Source organism: Kryptolebias marmoratus, linkage group LG19, assembly GCF_001649575.2.
Source record: "Kryptolebias marmoratus isolate JLee-2015 linkage group LG19, ASM164957v2, whole genome shotgun sequence".
NCBI lineage: Eukaryota > Metazoa > Chordata > Actinopteri > Cyprinodontiformes > Rivulidae > Kryptolebias > Kryptolebias marmoratus.
Genome location: NC_051448.1, coordinates 10,721,059 through 10,740,229, shown reverse-complemented (window position 1 = coordinate 10,740,229; position 19,171 = coordinate 10,721,059). Strand labels below are relative to the sequence as shown.

The 19,171-nt window shown below is 43.1% G+C and overlaps 1 protein-coding gene across 2 annotated transcripts in view; it reads left to right on the top strand.

Moving 5' to 3' along the window:
• Positions 1–18,908, top strand: part of LOC108240131 (prospero homeobox protein 1) — a 30,941-nt gene extending 12,033 nt beyond the window's left edge. For both annotated transcript variants that reach the window (XM_017423340.3, XM_017423341.3), the window contains exons 4-5: positions 1,966–2,160; positions 14,980–18,908. In XM_017423340.3, coding sequence (XP_017278829.1) covers positions 1,966–2,160; positions 14,980–15,165 — 381 coding nt within the window. In that variant the 3' untranslated portion in view covers positions 15,166–18,908. The remainder of the gene's footprint in view (positions 1–1,965; positions 2,161–14,979) is intronic.
• Positions 18,909–19,171: the final 263 nt, after the last annotated feature.

Below are 19,171 nucleotides of genomic sequence, written 5' to 3'. Positions count from 1 at the left end.
CCCCATGCACCCCCGCCGCCACCATCCCAGCCAGCGAAGCACCATTGTCCGATGCACCCATCCTCCCCGTTTATGCTCACCGTGCACTTTAGGACAGCCACACACACACACACACACACTCCCTGCCAAACATCAGACTTATTCTTTTTCGTCCACTGATCATTCCAGAAAGACCACTTTTTTTTTGTCTTGTCCCATCTTGCTCCAGCTGTTTTCCTTTCATTCCAAAACATTTTTTTGCGCTCCCACTTTGCCCTCCCATCTTCATGAGTGTCGCCTGAGATCAGGAAAAGCGTGTGTGTATGTGTTGTCAAACAATAGCCAGAATCTAATCTCCATGTCAAAACCGCTCTGCCTCCCCAGCGAGCAGTGCGCTCAGCATTTAGGAGCGCTTTGTCCCACCCTCCTTTTTCTTCCTGCACCACAGAAAAAGGGAGGACTGAAGGTCTGTGTGTGTGTGTGTGTGTGTGTGTGTGTGTGTGTGTGTGTGTGTGTGTGTGTGTGTCAGTAAGGATGTGGATGATGTCTGGAGGATACAAGCTTTCAGAGACCAGAGAAAATCATTTCTGAAAGGTTGAGGAGCGAATCAAACTTTTTATTCAACAAACTTAAAATCCAGAGCAAAACATTTTATTTAGACGCATGGATCTGTTTTCACTGTGAGATCAGGAGGAAGAAAGAGACACAACTAGGTTTATCTCAATCTACTGAATCCATTCGAGTAGCACGGATCAAACAGCCGCAACCTTCTCCTCACGGCTTATCATCGTCTTTTTCTTCTCCTTTCCTCCCTGTGTGGGAGGTGTGTGACGGGAAGGAAGATCAGGGTGTAATTGGTGAACGGGGTTAAGTACATGTTTGAGCCCCCTGCGGGCTGGGGCGCTTCAGATGATGACTTAATCGTTTTTCTGGTCAATTATGTGTTTGCGGTCTCACCCCCTCTCTCTTCCACCTCTCCCTCCACTTTCAGGGTTATGATGGGGGGGAGGAGGTCTGCTCCCAGCGGGGAAGATGAACCACACACACTCTGCCATTCTTTCTTTTCTTCCTTCGCCAACCTCCTCGCTTTGCTGTCTTACTTAATATCTCTATTATCTTCCCTCACTCAACAACCTGTGTTCTCTCGTTCTCTCGCAGTTTCCTCCCACCTCACCTCACGCCTCATATCACTGATATTATATGCCCTTCATTCATACTCAAATCCAAGGTTCAGTCACATCAGTCTTTTCCACGTTCCCATGAAACACTTTGTCAAATCCTGTTTGAGTCAATTCAGAATTAAAGGCCTAGCATTCCTTGAAGGAATGCATATTACCCACCATCTTTCATACCTGAGTTGCAGACTAAGATCTTTTCATGAAGAAAAATGACAAAACTGTAACCGTTTTGTTCAAACCATGCACAATCTCATGCAGTATGCAAGATCTCACACTCTGAGTATGTGTGTGAATGACGCTCAACTACTACCACATTAAATTTTAGGTCAACATCTGTAAAATTGACAGAATTATAACCATTTTTGTGTTGGCTAATATCATTTAGCTGTGGAGGCTAGAGTGAATTGGGTTGAGTTCAAAATGTAATCAGCTTTATATAGCTTTATATCTAGTGGTTTCTTTCTGAAGGTTTCATTAAAATCTGTTTTGTGGTTTATGAGAAATTTTGTTAACAAACAAACAGGGTTGACTTATACAGTTAATGCTAAAGTTTCAAGCAAAGATCTGGCAGAACGATTAGCACTTGGCATGTTTTGTGCATCACTTTCAGCTACAAACACATCAGATTTTGGATAAATGTGTGTCAAACTGACTAAATTATAGACATTTTTGTGTTTTCTAAGGACAATTAACTGTGGCAGCCATCTTGAATTGGATGGCCTCAAAGGTACAAAGGTCATTTGTACATTAAAAACAAAGTGACTAAAACACTCAAACCCTCCCCTCCTGCCTCCATCTCTCGTTCCAGTTTAACCGCTGCATCACCTCCCAGCTGATCAAGTGGTTCAGCAACTTCAGGGAGTTCTACTACATCCAGATGGAGAAGTTCGCCCGCCAGGCCATCAACGACGGCATCACCAGAGCCGAGGAGCTGAGCGTCAGCCGGGACTGCGAGCTCTTCCGAGCCCTCAACATGCATTACAACAAGGCCAACGACTTTGAGGTAACTGCTTCAGCAAGTCGTATGAGAGCAATATGTGCTTCGTAAAAGAAGACGGGAGCTGAAAGTGAATGCGGTCCATATGAGAACATGAAATTTCACCCAATACTTGGTGAATCAGATGGATAGTGTGACACTGTCTCACTGTGCCCTCTTTGACTCTGTCTCTCTCTCTGTGTCCTTCTGTTCTTACTGCTGACTTCAAGTCTCTGATACATCTGACCTATGTTATACTGCATATTTTTGGTGCCAGTTTATAGCTAATAAAACTTAAAAATGAACAATAAATAGCTAATATCCTGTTATAAACTAGAGAAATAGCATTTTCTGCAAAACTGCAGTGTGAAAGTGTAAAGACACTTTGGTCTTGTACCCACGCAAACTAGCTTTTAGCACGTGAATCTGATCAAAATAAAATCTCATTTCTCCAAACTGAGGTCAATCAAAGCGCTATCTACAACAGGTAAGATAATAATTGTCAATAACATTTCATCATTTTAAGTGAGCAGATAAACCTGTAAAAACAGCAACTGATTTTTGCTAAAACAGCATTAACTTCTAAAAAGTGTATTATACCTCTAATATAAGTGAATATTAACTAACACGAACATGTTTACAATCTAATAAAACACATAATCATGAGGCATTTATAATTGCTTTATAATTCAACTTTATTTGTCATTTGGCTACATAAAAGGTGTGTAGTTGAACAAATCGTGGTGCATAGTCTCACAACATTTAACAACAAGAGCAGCGGTCAGAAACCTTTAAATGGTAGTTTAATATTCCATTTTTTTTTTAGTTTTGTGAAACTACATTTCCTCCAAAGTACACTGTTTTAAAAAAAGAGGAATATTCGGACAAGTTTTGATCAAAATTTCCAAACTACAAATTCTGTCAAATTTGTGTTTAGTCCAGTTATAAATGTGAGGAAGTCTCATCTATTGAGGAGGAAGAAAACATTTATCTCACTTCTTTCTCTTCTTCTCTTTTAGTTTTCCCCTTAACAGCTATCTGTATCTATCTTGTGTGTGTGTGTGTGTCTTGTGCTTGTATGGGTGTTTTTGTTTTTTGATGTTGTTGTTTTGGAAAGCCACATTTTATACTTCCCTGTCATGATTTGCCTATGATCGGCAGCATGATGTACAAGCGCTTCCTGTGTATTGTAATCATAAATTCTCAGCAGGTAACTTCACCTTTACCGTGACTCATTTTTCATACTTCTCCTTTTGCCACCTTCTCTGTGCGTGTTTGTGTGGTAAACGTTGAAAGATCGACAGTGCTCGCTCTCTCAATGTCAGCTGACAAAAGAGCTTTAAAGGGCTCGTGTTAAGAAAGACCTGGAGTGAGCTGGTTTTCTGTGTGTGTGTGTGTTAGAAAGATCGAGTCTATATATGTGTGTGTGTGTGTGTGAGTGTTTTGTTGTTGCTGCATTTCCCGGTGTCCTGTTCACCTCGAAGGGTACAGCCGTCCCTTGGACCGGCCTGGCATGCTGGCAAAGCACTTCTCCGGTGTGTGTGAGTGTGTGTGTGTGTGTGTGTGTGTGTGTGTGTGTCACTTTGAGGGGGGGGGGGGATCTCACTGTTATCAAGGTTAAGCGTCCTACTGTTTTAGCAAGAGGAAGGGGAGAGAAAAAGGGGGGAGAGGGGAGATGGATAGATAGGGGATGGAGGGTGAGAGCTTGGAGACAAAAGAGAGACCGATGAAGGGAGAAGGGGAAAGAGGGGAACCGAAGGGGGAAATGGAAAGGAGAGAAAGAAGGAGAGACGGGTGGGGGGGTGGAGATGACGTGCAGGAGCGAAGTGCCCTTGCGAGCAGTGGGAGTTTTTGCAAGCTCTCACAATTAAAGGGCTTCACTTTCTTTTTTTGTGTGTGTGTGTTTCCTTCTGTCTCTCTCCATTATTATTTGTCCACTGGGGCTGCTCTGTGTGCACCCAAACACACACACACATACAGACACACACACACACACACTTCCCCACATCCATCTTCAAACCTCTTAAGGGAGGCTTTGAGAGACTCTGGCAGGCAGAGGCACTTGTATCTATGAGGTCTCAATCAACTGAAAGCCCATCAGAGGAAAAACAAGATTCCTTCTATTTAGCTGCTCGTCATAAGTGCGGAAATTTATTATTGTAAGTTTAAACCAAACCGGCAGCAACACAAAGCATTGCACTTTTACTTTTTGTTTTATTCTAAACTTTAACTCCTAAATAAATGCAGCAAAAAAAGACATTAAATGCTGATGCTGTTAAAAACTGTTACTTAATTCTGTGCATTTTTAGTTTGCTCTCATAGTTTAGGTTTTATTCTCCCCTGTCCTAGAATGCATACTTTAATTAATCAATGATCTAATCTAGTCAACAGAAAAAAGAGGGGAAAAGGCACTTTTTGTTTCTTATATACATGCATTACTCTGTTTTGCTTTAAAAAACTGTAAAAAATAAATAAATAAATAAAAAGTCCACATCTTGCATATGAAGGACTGATGGTAAAAAATTAAGTTTTTTAAGTTTGACAGTAAAATACATCACTGATTTTTAGCTTTGGATGGGTTTATTCTCTTTAAGTCCTGCACAAAAACGCTTTCTTTTTTGTTTGTTTGTTTGTTTGTTGGTTTTTGGGAGGTGTGATGGCCAAAATCAACCCAAATCCTCTCAAAGTCTGATATGAAAGAAAATGTCTTAAACTGGTAAAATTATATGGACTTGTAGTTTTTAAAAAATGAAATAACAAAGTTTCATACTGGCTTGGTTGTTGAAATAAACCGACCGCAACAACAACAAAAAAGCTGTTTTTATTGGAAAACGTTCTTCTTAAAACACCTGGCGCCAGAAAATTGACAGGTTTACGAGCGTATTTCAACAGGGTTTTTCAGTTTTCCCACCTTTGCAGTATGAACCATATTTAATCACTCATACAGCTTTTGTATTCTACATATAAAAGTTAAATTTAGGATTTTTAGGTAACTTATTCATCCCTATAGCTCCTGATCTGAAGGGTCATCCAAAATTAGATTTTAACCATGTGAAACCATTCTGATTAAAGTAAATATTTGTCTTGTGTTTATTCTGACACAAAACTGAGCCACTCCATTATAGTCACTGCATGTAGCTGCAGTGAAGGTTTCTGCCTCAGATGTATGTAAATCTCAAGAGTGTAACCATGACAAGTTTGTACTGCAGGACAGTCGGAGCAAAACAGAACTTACGGTTAACAAAAATGGAAAGCTTTGACCATCTTTTTTTTTGGACCGATCTGGGTGTGGCAACCTTCAGGAAGAACGTTTGCAGTTAATAAAACCCGAAAATGTGACGCACCCCTGAACAGAGGAGACATCTCGTTCTGAGGCCTCGTTCTGAGGCCTCGTTTTCCCGCGACACCTCGAACAAGACTGTCATTCTTCGCCGAGCAAGGAACAGGAAGTTACTGTTGAAACGGGCTTAAGGGGAACAGCTTATTTGCCTACATAAATGCAAAAATTTGCAAGAAGACAGACAGAGAGGAAAAGAGTTAGCAAGGCCAGGTGAATAAGTCTTCTGTTGGCCGAGGAGCTGCATCGGTGGAGGAGGGTGGGAAGGTGTTTTGCATATTAAGGTTTTTTTTTTTTTTTTGACTGGGCAGGTGTCTGAGAGATATAGGAGCTGATTAGAGTTTAGCACAAGGAAAATTTGCCCAGCCATGCAAATTTCTAACCCCCCTGACGAACCAACCGCCTTGGTGAGCGCTAAGACTTTGCGTGCAAGTGTTTGTGTGTGGCTTTTGTGTGTGTGTGTGTGTGTGTGTGGGTGGGTGTTGTTAGTGATTGTGTGTGTTTGCGAGCGCGGGTGCGTGGGTAGTGTGTGTTTTGATGTTTGTGTGGGAATGATGTGTTTGTGTGCATCACACATGTGCGCAGACACACTCGTTATGTTTTGTTGTCTTGTAAGCGTGTGTGCGAGTGAGATTCTGTGTGTGTTTGTGAGTCATAGAGGTAATGTGGAGATGGAAATGTACTGGATGTGTATCAGGATGCCTCCAAGGCCCTTTTCTGTGGATCTCTCCCCTTTCTCCTCCACCTCCTCCTCCTCCTCCTCTTCCTCCCCTACCTGCCTGCACCACCACTTGAAACAGGAGCCTACGCAGATTCAGCAAGCACACACACACAAACACACACCAAATTTTCCCTATGCCAGACTCTGCATCATCAAAGTTCCATCCACCTTGGTGGCGTCTTTGGAATGAATATGTCCTCTGTTTCGGTGATCACAAACACACACACACACACGCACACACACACGTCTGTGGCCTTTCTTGTTTGATGCTAATCTGCTCTGTCACTGTGCTGGCCTAATACGCTCCCCATCTCCCTCCCAGCCTTGCTTTTGTCGCGATTGTTTCCCCCTTTTTTCCTTTCATATCCCTCCTCCCTCATGTCGTCCTCTCTTCCTTCTGTTCCCTCCCTCCTCTCATTCTTTCATCCTCCTTTTTTGCATGTCTTCTGTTATTCCCTCCCTCCTCCTCCCCGCTCACTTTTTTTTTTCCCCCTCCCATTAGGAAGTTTTAATGGCATAATTGTCACATTCCTTCTGGCACAATGAACACCAGCAGTAATTAAAGAGCTTCCCGTTAATTACCTAGACCCCGACTCTACTTTCCTCTTTTCTCAGCGACCCCCCTCTTCCTCCTCTCTCTTCTGATCCCCTCTCTTCTTCTCCGCTTCTCATTCACTTTGTCAGTCGTCATCAAAGTCTTCCGAAACGCACCCGGCCTCCCAAAGCCTTGACTTTGAATGAGCGGCGCTTTCATGTGAGAACTCAAGTGAAAATTCTCACTTAGTGTCCTTTTCTTTTTTCTTTTTTTTTTTTTTTTTTTTTTTTTTTTTTTTGTTACGTCCTCGTCTTTGAACCCCCAATGACAACACACATCATCTTTCATAAGACAGGAATGTGTGTGACCCGGTAATGGGCTCGAGACAGAGAAGAGAGGTGAGGTCCCATAAAGAGGCAGTTTTATGATGGCTCTGGGAAACTCTCAGATTTCCATAAGACAGACGAGGCCAAGTTTTCTCTGTCAGTTTGCACTCCTCCCACCGAGGACCCGCTCGCATACACACATCTTGGCATTTAAAGAGGAAGTCCATACGATCTCTATGTGAGAGGGAGGTACCGTGAAAAGCAGTGAGAAGCCCTCGTCCGCACCCACACACACCCCCACACACCCACACTGGTATCATGTGTCCTCTCTTATCAGCTGTTCCTTCTCGTATTGCAAAGATGTGTCACTCCTTTTGTCTCTCTTCCTCTTTTGTCTGTCCGTCCGTCTGTCATCCCTGTATTTTGAAATGATAATATCCTTCCACAGACTTTATTCCCTGACTTTATTGGTCTTTTTTTACCCAAAGTGACTCAATAATGACAGTAAAACTTTTCCCAATTTGACTTCCTCTGTCCTGCATGGTCAAACTTTTTCCTCCCTTCTTCCCTTGCTTTCGGTGTCTCTCCAACTCTCCATCCATTCCCAGAGCCACAGAGAGCTGAGAGCAGATGCTGTCTGTCCAACCGCCGTGCCCCATAGCATTGTGTGCTTCACCTCTCCTTCCCCCCTCTTTCCCTCGTTCCTCCTCTTCACGTCCCTCTCGGGGCTCCATTTGTTCTCTACCCAGAGAAGCTAATGTCTGTTTTCTCCTCCTCCTCCTGCTGCTGCTGCTTTTCCCCTCCCTGTCTTCCACTCCTTCACTCTTCATCTTTTTTTTTGTTTTTGTTTTTTTGTCAGTGTGTGTCTTTGGTTGTCTCACCACACAGAGCTCCGTGTGTGTCTTCGTGCGTGTGCGTTCGGAGTGTGTCTTTGACCGGGGTGTGACCTCAGGGGAATTTGAGGTGAAAAGGTTAGAGCCATTTCACTGGATGCGAAAGCAAAGACGCAGATACAAACATGAAGAAAGACACATAAGTACTCCCCCCCCAAAAAAAGCCCAAACGCTCACGCACAGGTGTGGTGCTTTTACCGAACGGCTTTAGGGGTCTCTTTGAAGAGTGATTGAAGACAAAAAGAAGTAGAAGATAGAGGAAGATAAATGAAAACAAGCTGGCGGTATAGATTTAAGTTCAAACCTGCCAAAAATACAACCAATACGATTTGCCAGTGGGTTTATTTCCACAGCAAACACACACACACACACACTTCCCCTAGCCCTCTTCTGAATCCTCATGCCTACAATCACTTGTTGTTTTTATTTCCCTTTCATTAAGATCTTAAAGCAACAAACTTGCCCACAGAACATCCATCTATCAAGCATGCATGTCTACAAGTCTACACACAAGCAGCAGTAAAAGAGTGAACTATTTATGAAAAGACACAGGGAATTCATTCACGTATGAGCACCAAAGACCTCTTTAAAGTTAAAGCAATAATGATGAGCTAAAGAACAAAACCCCTTACCTGAATTACAGATTTGACAGATTCACAAATTCAAGGTTGTGCCACAAACTCAAACAGTTCACTTCACAGAGATCAGAAAAAGGCCACCCCTTTGTGAAACAATAGTTCCTCCATGATCCTGAGAATAATTAAAAATATGCTCTTAACTTACAATAAATAATGCTACAGAAGCAATAGAAAAGCATGCAAAATTACAGCCAATATTCAGGATTTCATAGCTAACACTTGCTAATCCACTAACTACAGAAAATCAATACACAAAGTCACAGTCACAGGTCAGAGTCCACATTTAGCCCTTTTGAAGCAGTTGTACATGAAGTGTAACTTCAAATCATACAAAAATGTACTTATTTTGTCCAAACTGTCGTTACCACATCATATAATTTTGCTAAAGTGCTTTGTAGGGGCAAGATAAATTTGACTTTTTTTTTTTTTCCAAAAGCTACTAGAATGGAACAAATCTGGAAATTATCTTTCATTGAAAAAAAAAAAAGACATAAACCTGAACTATGCCGCAAGTTGTTGTTTTTTTTTTTCTTTTGTGGACTTAGTGAAAAGAGCAAGAGAAAGAAAAGAATACTGTGTGATCATCTGCGTCTCAGTCAGCAGCTCGGAGCTATTGAGGACCCCCGGTTGACGCTCCCTGACACGCCTTTTCTTCATTGTGAAGTGCACATATGTATGCATGTGAGGTTTAGAGATTCATTCTGTGTGCTGATTAAATGACCAGAGGAGTGTGTACAGCCCGGGGCAACAGGGTTGGCGTAGAATCACTCCAGCATTAAGAAGTACACAATCATCGTTGCCTTCACCTGCTCAAACACACAAACACATCATCTCACGGCATTATCCGGGGCTTGATTTTTCCCGGCCTCCTCCTCCTCCTCTTCCTCTCTTCTTCTCCCTTCTCCTCCCTCCGTCTTCCCTCCTCCCTCTGTCCCTGGTCACCTTGTGCGGGGCAGCCTGCTCTGTGGCACAGCTGCTGATTATGTCATTATTTCTGGACCATTTTGGTCTCCGTCCGTGTGTGTGTGAGACTAATGAAGCGTGGCAAAGGGACGCATGCCAAAATGACCAGGGTGTGCATCAGAGCTGCAGATGTGTCAAAGCACCCCCCGTCCCCACCCCCCGCACACTCACACACACACACACACACTTCTCATTCTTGATCTGCTGATGCCAAACTCTTCTTACTTCAATCCAATCTGCAGTTTATTATTTTTCCTTTCTTCCCCTGCCTTATTGATCCTTCACTTGCCCTTGCATCCTTCCATCCATCTTCCATCCTCCCTCCTTCTTTGCAGCTCCTTACACTCCATCCTTTGTTTGCTAACCCTCCCACCCTCCTTCCTTCTACCCTTCCATTCTTCCTCTACCTCCCTCCCCCTGTTCTCCTCCTCTCCAGATGTCCTGCTCCTATCTTCCAGACTCCCTCGCTCCTTTCTTTCCCTGCTGCCTCCTGTGCTCTCAGTCTCTTAAGGCTGGGTTGACTTCCTGACCTCCAGAGGCCCAGTACTTGATGACCCTCACTCCCCCACCACCCCCACTCTTCATTTCGATTGGTTTCCCTCAAGCTGGGGCAACCATATGATAACAGGCAATGAATTTCCAAGTTTTCAAACAAGGCTGAACAATATTTTTGTTTTAAAAGAGACCTCGAGGTTAACCAAACTCTCAACTTCCATGTGTTTAAGAGTACTGGGGGTTCAGACAAGACGAAGAACGACTTTATCAATGTCTTTGAACCTGTCCTGCCCTTGACTTTCTCGTCAAGGTGCACCTTGAGAAGTTCACCATGTGACGCTAATGCTTCTGCACACACAGACACACCAGATGACGAGGCACAAACACACACACACATACACACACATAGATACACAACAACCCCTCAAGGCTCCATGTTCTCAAGGCTATCAGTGAAGCGAGGGTGGCTGATGTTTGCTCAGCTTTGAGGCCCATTTCCCGTTCCAACAGTCTCCAAAGCACAGACCTGACAACAGACAGACTTGAGGAGATGACTGTACCATGGAAACGCAGAAGGTTAAAAAAAAATAAGGAATATGAATCCCTTAAGATGGAAATGGTTTAACTGCAAGATTCTGGAGGAGTTGTCTTTTCGTTTTAGTTGGTTAGACTCTTCAGCCATGGCACAGTCTTATCAGTGCAAGGGGGGGCTGAGGACAAGCATGGTGAGGGGTATGAAGACAGGGGACATGGGTTGTGTTTGTTTAAAGTGACAGTGTGGGCCAAGGGCTTATCAAGGCCTTTGTAGATTATTGATTAGAGCAGATACGTGAGGCACAGAGGCCTGTGTGTGTGTGCGTGTGTTCCAGGTTTTAAAAGATCTGGCTCAAATCTCTAAAAATGTTGAAGGTCCACTCATGGATTTTCTTTTCTTTTCATATTTGTGCTTTACAGCCAAGTTACAATATTTTTGCAACACAGGTTTCTTGGAAAGACAAATTTTTAGGTGCAACTGGAAGCTGAAACTTGTGTTTCTATGTTTCACACGGAGAATGGAAAGCATGGGAAGTGTTGGGATTCCCAGGCTTGGTTAGAGTTAGGAATTAACCTGGCTAGGCAGAGGGGCTTGTGTTGTGTCCCTGCATTTCATCCTTCAAGGCAACAGCTTGCTAGCATACACACTCACTTGCGCACACACACGCACACACACAGAGCCTTATCTTCCAGGGTCTTGTCATGTTTGGCTAACGCTGTGCAAATAGAAGGTGCAATACATCTCCTGACAGTTCCCAAAAGCAAAAGGAGAGAAACACTCTGGTCAAACAAACAGCCAACCCTGAGTCACCGAGAGAGAAGAGATTTCTCAGGCTTTAACGAAACACAGGCAAAGACGCACACACACATGTACACTTTTGCACAGTGTGCAACAGTAGCCTTTATATAAGGGCTTGGGCCTCTGGCTACCTTTTTAAACGTTTGTCTAAGCAGTCTTAAGACGGGGGCTGCTTCTGCAGTGAATAGCTCCCAGCAAGCCATCCACAGGCTCCTATTGTCCGCCGTCATATTTTATTATCTCATCAAAAAGCAGGAAATCCGATTCCCTCTCTCTGAAAAAGAGCTTATCCTTCTGTCTCAAAGCAACCTGTCACGAGAGAGGGAGATGGAGAGAATAGGGGAGAGTTGTTGGGGGAGAGGGGGGGAGTCAGTGTAAAGGAGTGATTAACTGCCTCATTGCTATCAGACCCTCTTTCTTTTTTCTGTCTTGCTTTTGTCTCTTGATTGGTATTTATCCAACACAGCACAATGCAAAGGTTAGGGGAAGCAGAGATTTATCACCTTTGCAGATTCTTTCATCTGTTTTCATCCTTGTCTTCCTTTTTTCATATTGCATTACACAGTGTCAATGGTAATATCTCTTTTCATGAAAGCCTTGTTCTTTAAATGTCCTGCACCACACACGCACACTTCTGTCCTCTGTCTTTCTTGCATTGAATTTCCAGTTTAATGATAATACTCTATGTTCACATATTGGTGAAGGCGTTTTTTAAACCTGCAGCACACATGTTAAAACTTGCACGAAAAACTATGCTTTTAAGTAAAAGAAAGTTCACATTTGGTCAAAAACTGTAAAGGTTTGTTGTGTGAAAGGACCCAAATGCAGACACAAAGTGGTTTCTGAAGTCAAATAACTTTATTAGTTTCAACTTTAGCATTAAGACAAGAAATGAACATGACAAGGACTAATTGATACACAGGCCAAATGGCAAATGAAACCAAGAGGCACTGATATAGAGAGAGGTTAAATGAAGAGCAGGTGTGCTGATTACTAATCAAGAACATGTAGCAGGGAAGCATAACAAACAAGCCTACAAAATAAAACAGGAAGCTCAGTTGCAAAATTGGCTTACATGATCAAAATAAATATTAATCCAACCAAACCTAAATTATAATAATCTACAGTTTATGATGATAACACCAACTTCTTGAATTTGTTTGATGAGTTTTGAGTCAGGCTGTACCAACAAAAACTGCTGAGTCATGTTGTTTCTCAAGTCTTAAATGGCCTCTCATTTCCATTGTTGGATATTTATATATTTTAGTATTTTGTGATAAAAATAGACAACTTCATTCATTCTGCGACTTTTTTGAACAATGACCGAATCAGAACACGCCCCTGAATAATGTCTAGAAATGTGTGGTGCATGTGTGAAAAAAAAAGGTCTGAACAGGAAACGTTCTAATTCGGCCTGCTCGGTGTGAACCCACTCTCATTCACCTTGTTTGACTTTTCCAGGTGTCACTCCTCGCACACAAGCAAACGGACAAAAAAACTCCCCGTCCTTTGTCGCCTCCCCTCCTCGTACATCTGTGTTTTAATTTTGGTCTCTGCTGAGAAGTTGTTATAAAGCCCTATGAAATATGTATGAAGGATTGTGAGCCACGCGATTGGCCCCATTTACGGGACAGCAGAGCAAATGAACAGCCACACTGGATAATCCCCCACAATGCCTCTGGAACAAAGGCCCCAACAGCTGACCCTAGAGAGAATGATGGAGAGGGGGGAGAATGGGGCAGAATGGGACTAGCTGAGGGAAGGCGGGGTGGGGGGGGGGGGGCAAACAGTTAAGTCGCACTGCTGGTCAGGAGGCAGCTCACTCACATATACAACTCACATGTAGTGGCAAAACAAAGGCTTGTGGGACAGGAATAACTCCCTCTGTTCTGTTGTTCCAAACTCTCTCCTTAGACTCTTCTCAGGCCCCTCCTCCCCCCCTCCCATTCTCTCCCTCTCGCAGTCAAGAGGATCTGAAATACCAATACCCTTTTCTCCTTGACATTGCTTTCTCCTTGCAGTCAGCGTTTTGCTGTCCTTTTATAGTCAAAACGTCAGGAGAAATTCCATGCAGGAATATTCTTAGTAATGCAGCACTCCCTGCATCTAGCGGCTAGGGCGCTGCGCTCCTTTGGCCAAGTCAGCGGAGTCTTTTGGGAAAAGTGTGCGCATGCAGTCGCACAAACTTGCCTGTGCCCTCGCGTCAGGGTTATTGTGCCACTATTCCAACAGCGACAAGCAGCCTAAACAATGAATTATGTCTACTTTTATTCCACTGGGTGGGGAATTCGATATTTGGGGAATTGGATTATAGTTTTCCTCTGTGTGTGTGTGTGTGTGTGTGTGTACGTGTGTGTCAAACCCACACAGACACATTGCACGGAAGCTTCCTTATTCATGATTCACCTTTTTCACTCCCGCATAAGCAGAAACCACACACACACACAGGCATCTTAGCATCCATTCATCACCCCTAGGGGAGCAGTGGGCTTGTCCCATGTGTGCATAAGTGTGTATATCTGTGTAGAAGAAGCCTGTATGTGTGTGTCCATCGTGTGTGTGCATGTTCCAGTGGCCACTAACCTTGCAGTGTCCTGACACTCCTGATGAGTATCTGCAGGACACTCGAGGAGAGGAGAGGAGAGGAGAGGAGAGGAGAGGAGAGGAGAGGAGAGGAGAGGAGAGGAGCCCGCTCTGTCAGGCATTTGGGCAAGCTGCTGCTTTATATATATAAATGTGTGTGTGACAGTATGTGTCTGTGTGAGTATCAAGGGAGGCGGGCAGGGAGACAGTCAGCATTATCCAAGCAGGTGACCCCTGAAGGCTGCATCGCCCTGAGCTCTGAGTTGAGGAGAGAGACTGAGCCAAGTACACCAGGGTAGCTGGTGTGTGTGTGTGTGTGTGTGTGCAGCAAGCATTATGTAGAGCTCTGTCACCGTACAGGATGTGTCATCTCCTTGGCACAAGGAGGTGTGTGCGATGGTGTGTGCGCTCACGCCTGCATGAGCGCGTATGTGTGTGTGTCTGACAGAGTGTTGGCTTGGGGGAAGGTGTCACAGATCTTTGCCAGACTAATCATGTCCGCGGTGTCGGTGAGCACTGCTGTCAGGGACACTAAAGAGGCGAGCGTGTCTCCCCGTTCCCAAAGCGTTTAGTACTTCCTCTTTCGCCAGCACCTCTCTGTCGCTCTTCAGTCAGCTCCGCGCTCTCTCAGAGTTGCGTTGTGGGGACTCGTAAACGTGTCACAGGAGCCATGTTGCCGGGGAGGGAAGTGGGAAAAGTGCGAGAGGCCCGAGAGTTCGCAAGAAGCGACTTTTCTCAGGCCACCACCTTGATCAGCTTTTGGGGAAGTGCTCACTCAAGAGACGGGAGATTTATGGTTTTACATCCACTGTGAAAACAACATATCCTGCATCCAAGGAATACACACTAAAACAAACTATTACATGCTGCTATGTGGGAGCTGCTATCACTCTGATTTTATATTGTTCTAAGTAGATAACAGTTGGGGCATGGTTGATATTTGAGAGACTTTTAACCATTCATGTACAGGAAACGTGAGCTACTCAAACCTGACCTTTTCTTTCTTCTCTGTGCTCACAAAGGTCCCCGATCGCTTCCTCGAGGTGGCAGAGATCACACTGAGAGAGTTCTTCAACGCCATCGTGGCCGGCAAAGACGTGGACCCGTCCTGGAAAAAGGCCATCTACAAGGTCATCTGCAAACTGGACAGCGAAGTCCCCGAGATCTTCAAATCCCCAAACTGTCTCCAAGAGCTTCTACATGAGTAAATTTCTCCTATTCCTGCCCGCTTAGCCCTTTGCTCTGCTTTTTTTTTTTTTTTAGTTTTTTTGTTGTTGTTTGTTTGTTTTCTCTGATTTCACTGAATTAAAAAAAAAAGAAATAACTTTTTTTTTTCTTTTCTCTTACTAAACTCTTGATTCCCTGTTATTATTACTATTATTTTTCAGTGTATGAAAGCTATGGAGTAGCATTCCCGATCCTGTTCATACATCATTATAATTACTATATGTTTTGTTTTTCTAAGATTCTGAGCTGAAGAGACTCTTATTACATTTTTTTGAGGGGGGGGGTCGTTTTTTTTTTTTTGGACCTTGTGAGCCCTGATTTGTTTGGCCTGTTTTCTGATCAACACTACCTGAGTGTGTGTGGAGGGAGTTCCCCCGTTTACACCACCACAAACACAGGCGGGGCTCCTGAGAGACTGCACATGCTAACGAACTCTCCCCCGCTCAGCGCAAAGCGGGCGCCCAAATAAAGGACAAATATAGACACACATGCACACAAACTCAAGGCCTGTAGTGTGGTTATTGACTGGACTGAAACTGGACTTGCGGTACTGGTCTGCACTGGTCTGTGGGACTCGGGCTGGTTTCAAATGGCTACTGAGCTCCACCATTTTTTCTGAAGTGTATCTTTTCCCTGCAACTGGGGCATTGTGTTTATTGGGTGTACTTTATTGTTTTGAATGATATTGTTGTTGTTTAATGAATATTTTTGTCATTACTGCTTGCTGAAAGATTGGCACTTCAACATTTGTTTGTCTTTTGATGCCATTGCAGAAAAAAAATAAATAAATTATTGCTATTAATATTATTCTGAGCAGGTTTTAGATTTTGACGTATTTTCTACCCTTCTCACCCCCCTATTCTTTTTTTCTCATTCACTTTTTTTTTTATTTTGTTGGTTTTATCTTCTATGGTGGGGACCTCAGGCAACTTTGCTGGAGTTGGGTTTTAATGAAGGCCATCGTGGTGAACTTCTTTATTGTAACTTGTTCGACTAGTTCAGCAATAATGCAGGAGAAAAAAAAGCTGTAGAAGTGCTTAAAACTGAAATTTCTAGGTAAATCAATGAGGTTCTTTTTATTGTGATGGCTGACTATCCTTGATGTTTTCGCTGCTGTTTCTCTACTGTTAACTAAACTTCTTCTGCTCACCTAACAGTAAATTATCTCCTCACAGAAAATACCGTAGAAACATTTGCATTTTTCCACAGCTTCGTTCACTAACTGGTTTTTGTGAGCTGAAGGCAGCCTGTTTACTCTTTAGGCTTTTATTATGACAGCGTAAAATGAGGTTATGAAGTTGCTTTAATAGCAGTTGATACTTGAATACATCCCAATGTTGTGGCAATATAAAGTGGTTGCTGAAGTGATGGGTAATTAGATAAATAAAATTTTTAAAAAAAAAGGTAATTTAAAATATAAGCTGAATTACAGCCGTTTATTAATTATGCTTAAGATGAAACACTGGCGCACGGACTGTGAGTGTTCCCGCTCCCCTCTCAAAGCGGCATTTCAAGGTCAAAGGTGAACGCTCACCCCAGGCTTAGATGGACAAATTCGCTGCACTACAAAGGGAGCAAAGTGAGGAGCGGCGCACACCTGCAGCCCCCCTGCCTGTGCGTGCCGCCCCACGTTGGCAGCTTTTCCGACACACAGAGCGACTGTTTAAAAGCCACCGTGCCCACCTTGTTAAATGGCATTCCTGAGATTCTAATCCAGATTTTCCACTTGTGCTGAACATGATTTTTACTCTTTTTACTTCTTTAATTCCACCTTTGAGGCATTTAAAATTTAAAGCAAGAGTTCAGATCTTTTCAAGTGGGGTTCTGTGCAAAGATTACGAACAATTAATCGGTTACCTTTCATAAATAGCTCTTTCAACAACCTCAGTTTGGAGGAAAAGAGATTAATTTTGACAGTTTTTGCAAGTCAGTGTGGGCTGCTGTCATCTTAAAACAACTTAAATCTAAAAGATTTCATAGCTGGTCATCCAAATGCTATTTTACAAACCTTTCCATTGCAGTAAAATTTATATTACATGGGTATTTACATACGATTTGATGGCAAATAGCAACAACAGAAGCTACAAGCAGCTGTAGCCACTCTTGTAAAGCTCATGGCAGGAATATCATAATATTTCTGTCAAAATAAAATGTGAAGTGAGATTGATGATGATGTAAAAGTTTAAAAATAGTGCTTGACTTTCCCACTATGAATTGTTTTGAAGTTGGAGTTGTCAGAAATTAGCTTTGGAGCTGGTGCTGCTCGAATTAGCTGTTACCTTGAGAGCTTTTTGAGAGTTACATTTATTTTCTCCAAACATGAGGATGTTCAAAGAGTTATCAACTACAAGTAAGATATTATCCTTTCATAACTTCTCCACAGAACCCCACACAAAGCTCTGAACTATGACTATGAAGAACTGTTAACTTTCCCTTTGACGGGGTTTGAAGAAGAAGTCTGACTTGAAATTTTCCTCGTGCGTGTGAGTTTACTGTGGAGCTCACCTTGGCGACATTGGCTTATAGTGTGCGTCACAAAAGATCAAAAGGAGCAGGTAGCTTAACCTGCTGACAAAGCGCCTGACAAAAGGAGGCAGAGAAAGACAGAGAGCTACTCCCTTCATTATGTCCCCCTCCTCCACCACCCCCGGACAGTGTTCTTCTTAAGATCTGCGGCCCTGAGAGAGCGCCACCCGGACACATTTCGCTCTGAAGGATGGGCTCGGCTCTGCTCTGCAAGTCTCAGAGTCTCAAAGCACCAGCCGAGGGCTCTAAAGTGCCACAGACAAAAGGAGACGGGAACGGACACTTTTATCTCATGCACAGATTATTATACCCGACCTTCCCCCTTCCTGCAGCCCCACCCTGAAGTAGAACGAAAAAGCTTCTGCACCTTAGAAGTTGCAAAAAAAAAAAAAAAAGAAAAAGAACAAAAGAAAGACGTGACCTTAAGGTTGCGTTTAAATATTTTTGTTGTCCTTTATAGTGTCACTGGATGTTCACACAAGCAAAACTGAAATACAAATATAGCCTTTTTTAATAACTGAAAGATCTATGAGGAAAATATAAATGAGGGTGTTCAAAAGGTTCCTAATTTTTAGTGATGGTTTTATTGAATTTGTTCTCTGAATAAGTGAGTTGTTGGTAGATTAGGAGGAATATTGGTAGGTTTTTACAGCGTTTGTGGACCGTTTCTTTTTGTTTGTTTCTTCATTTTTTTGTACAGTGTTGAATGGTTATATTCTTGAAAAAAAATACAGCTTATATTACATTTTAAGAGTATTGTTGTGGCATCTGTAAATAGGATGAAACAAAGAAGAGCTGTACAGTTTTGGTTTGTTTTGTTTTTTATCAACACTTAGTACTTGAGAAGAGCAGAAGTAATTAAAACGCTAAGGAGTGAAACACTCTGCAAATGGACTCTTAGCTCTTTTGGACTCTTCCGAAAACCCAAGCCCCCCCTCTCTGCCCACCCCCATCTGCCCGCATCCTGCCATGCCTTTAACTGGAGTCTGTCTCTCGTCTCCCATCTTGAAGTTGCACCAGCATCACTTTCTTTGATTCCTCCTGACAGAGAGATGCGTTAGACTTGCGGCGGGGGGTGACGAAGCAGCTCAAAGACGAGTGCCATGGAAGGGGGAACATGTACAGTTACACTTTGATATTAAAAAATAAAAACAAAAAAAAAACAGAAATTGGAGACGGAAAGAGAGAGAGAGAGAGAGAGAGAGAGAGAGAGAGAGAAAAAAAAAAGATGTATTCCCTTTTTTTAATGTGGGTTTTAACAGTTGGGGAGAGGAAGGAACGTTTGTGGAATTTCTGTAAGATTTTTGCATTCATTTGTGTGTGTGTGTGTGTGTGTGTGTGTGTGTGTGTGTGTGTACGTGTACTGTAAAGGAGTTTGCGTCCGCCTGAGAGAAAAGACCGATTACGAGAACCTGTGAACCACTGAGTGACACAATTCTCAAACACTGTGCCCCCCCCCCC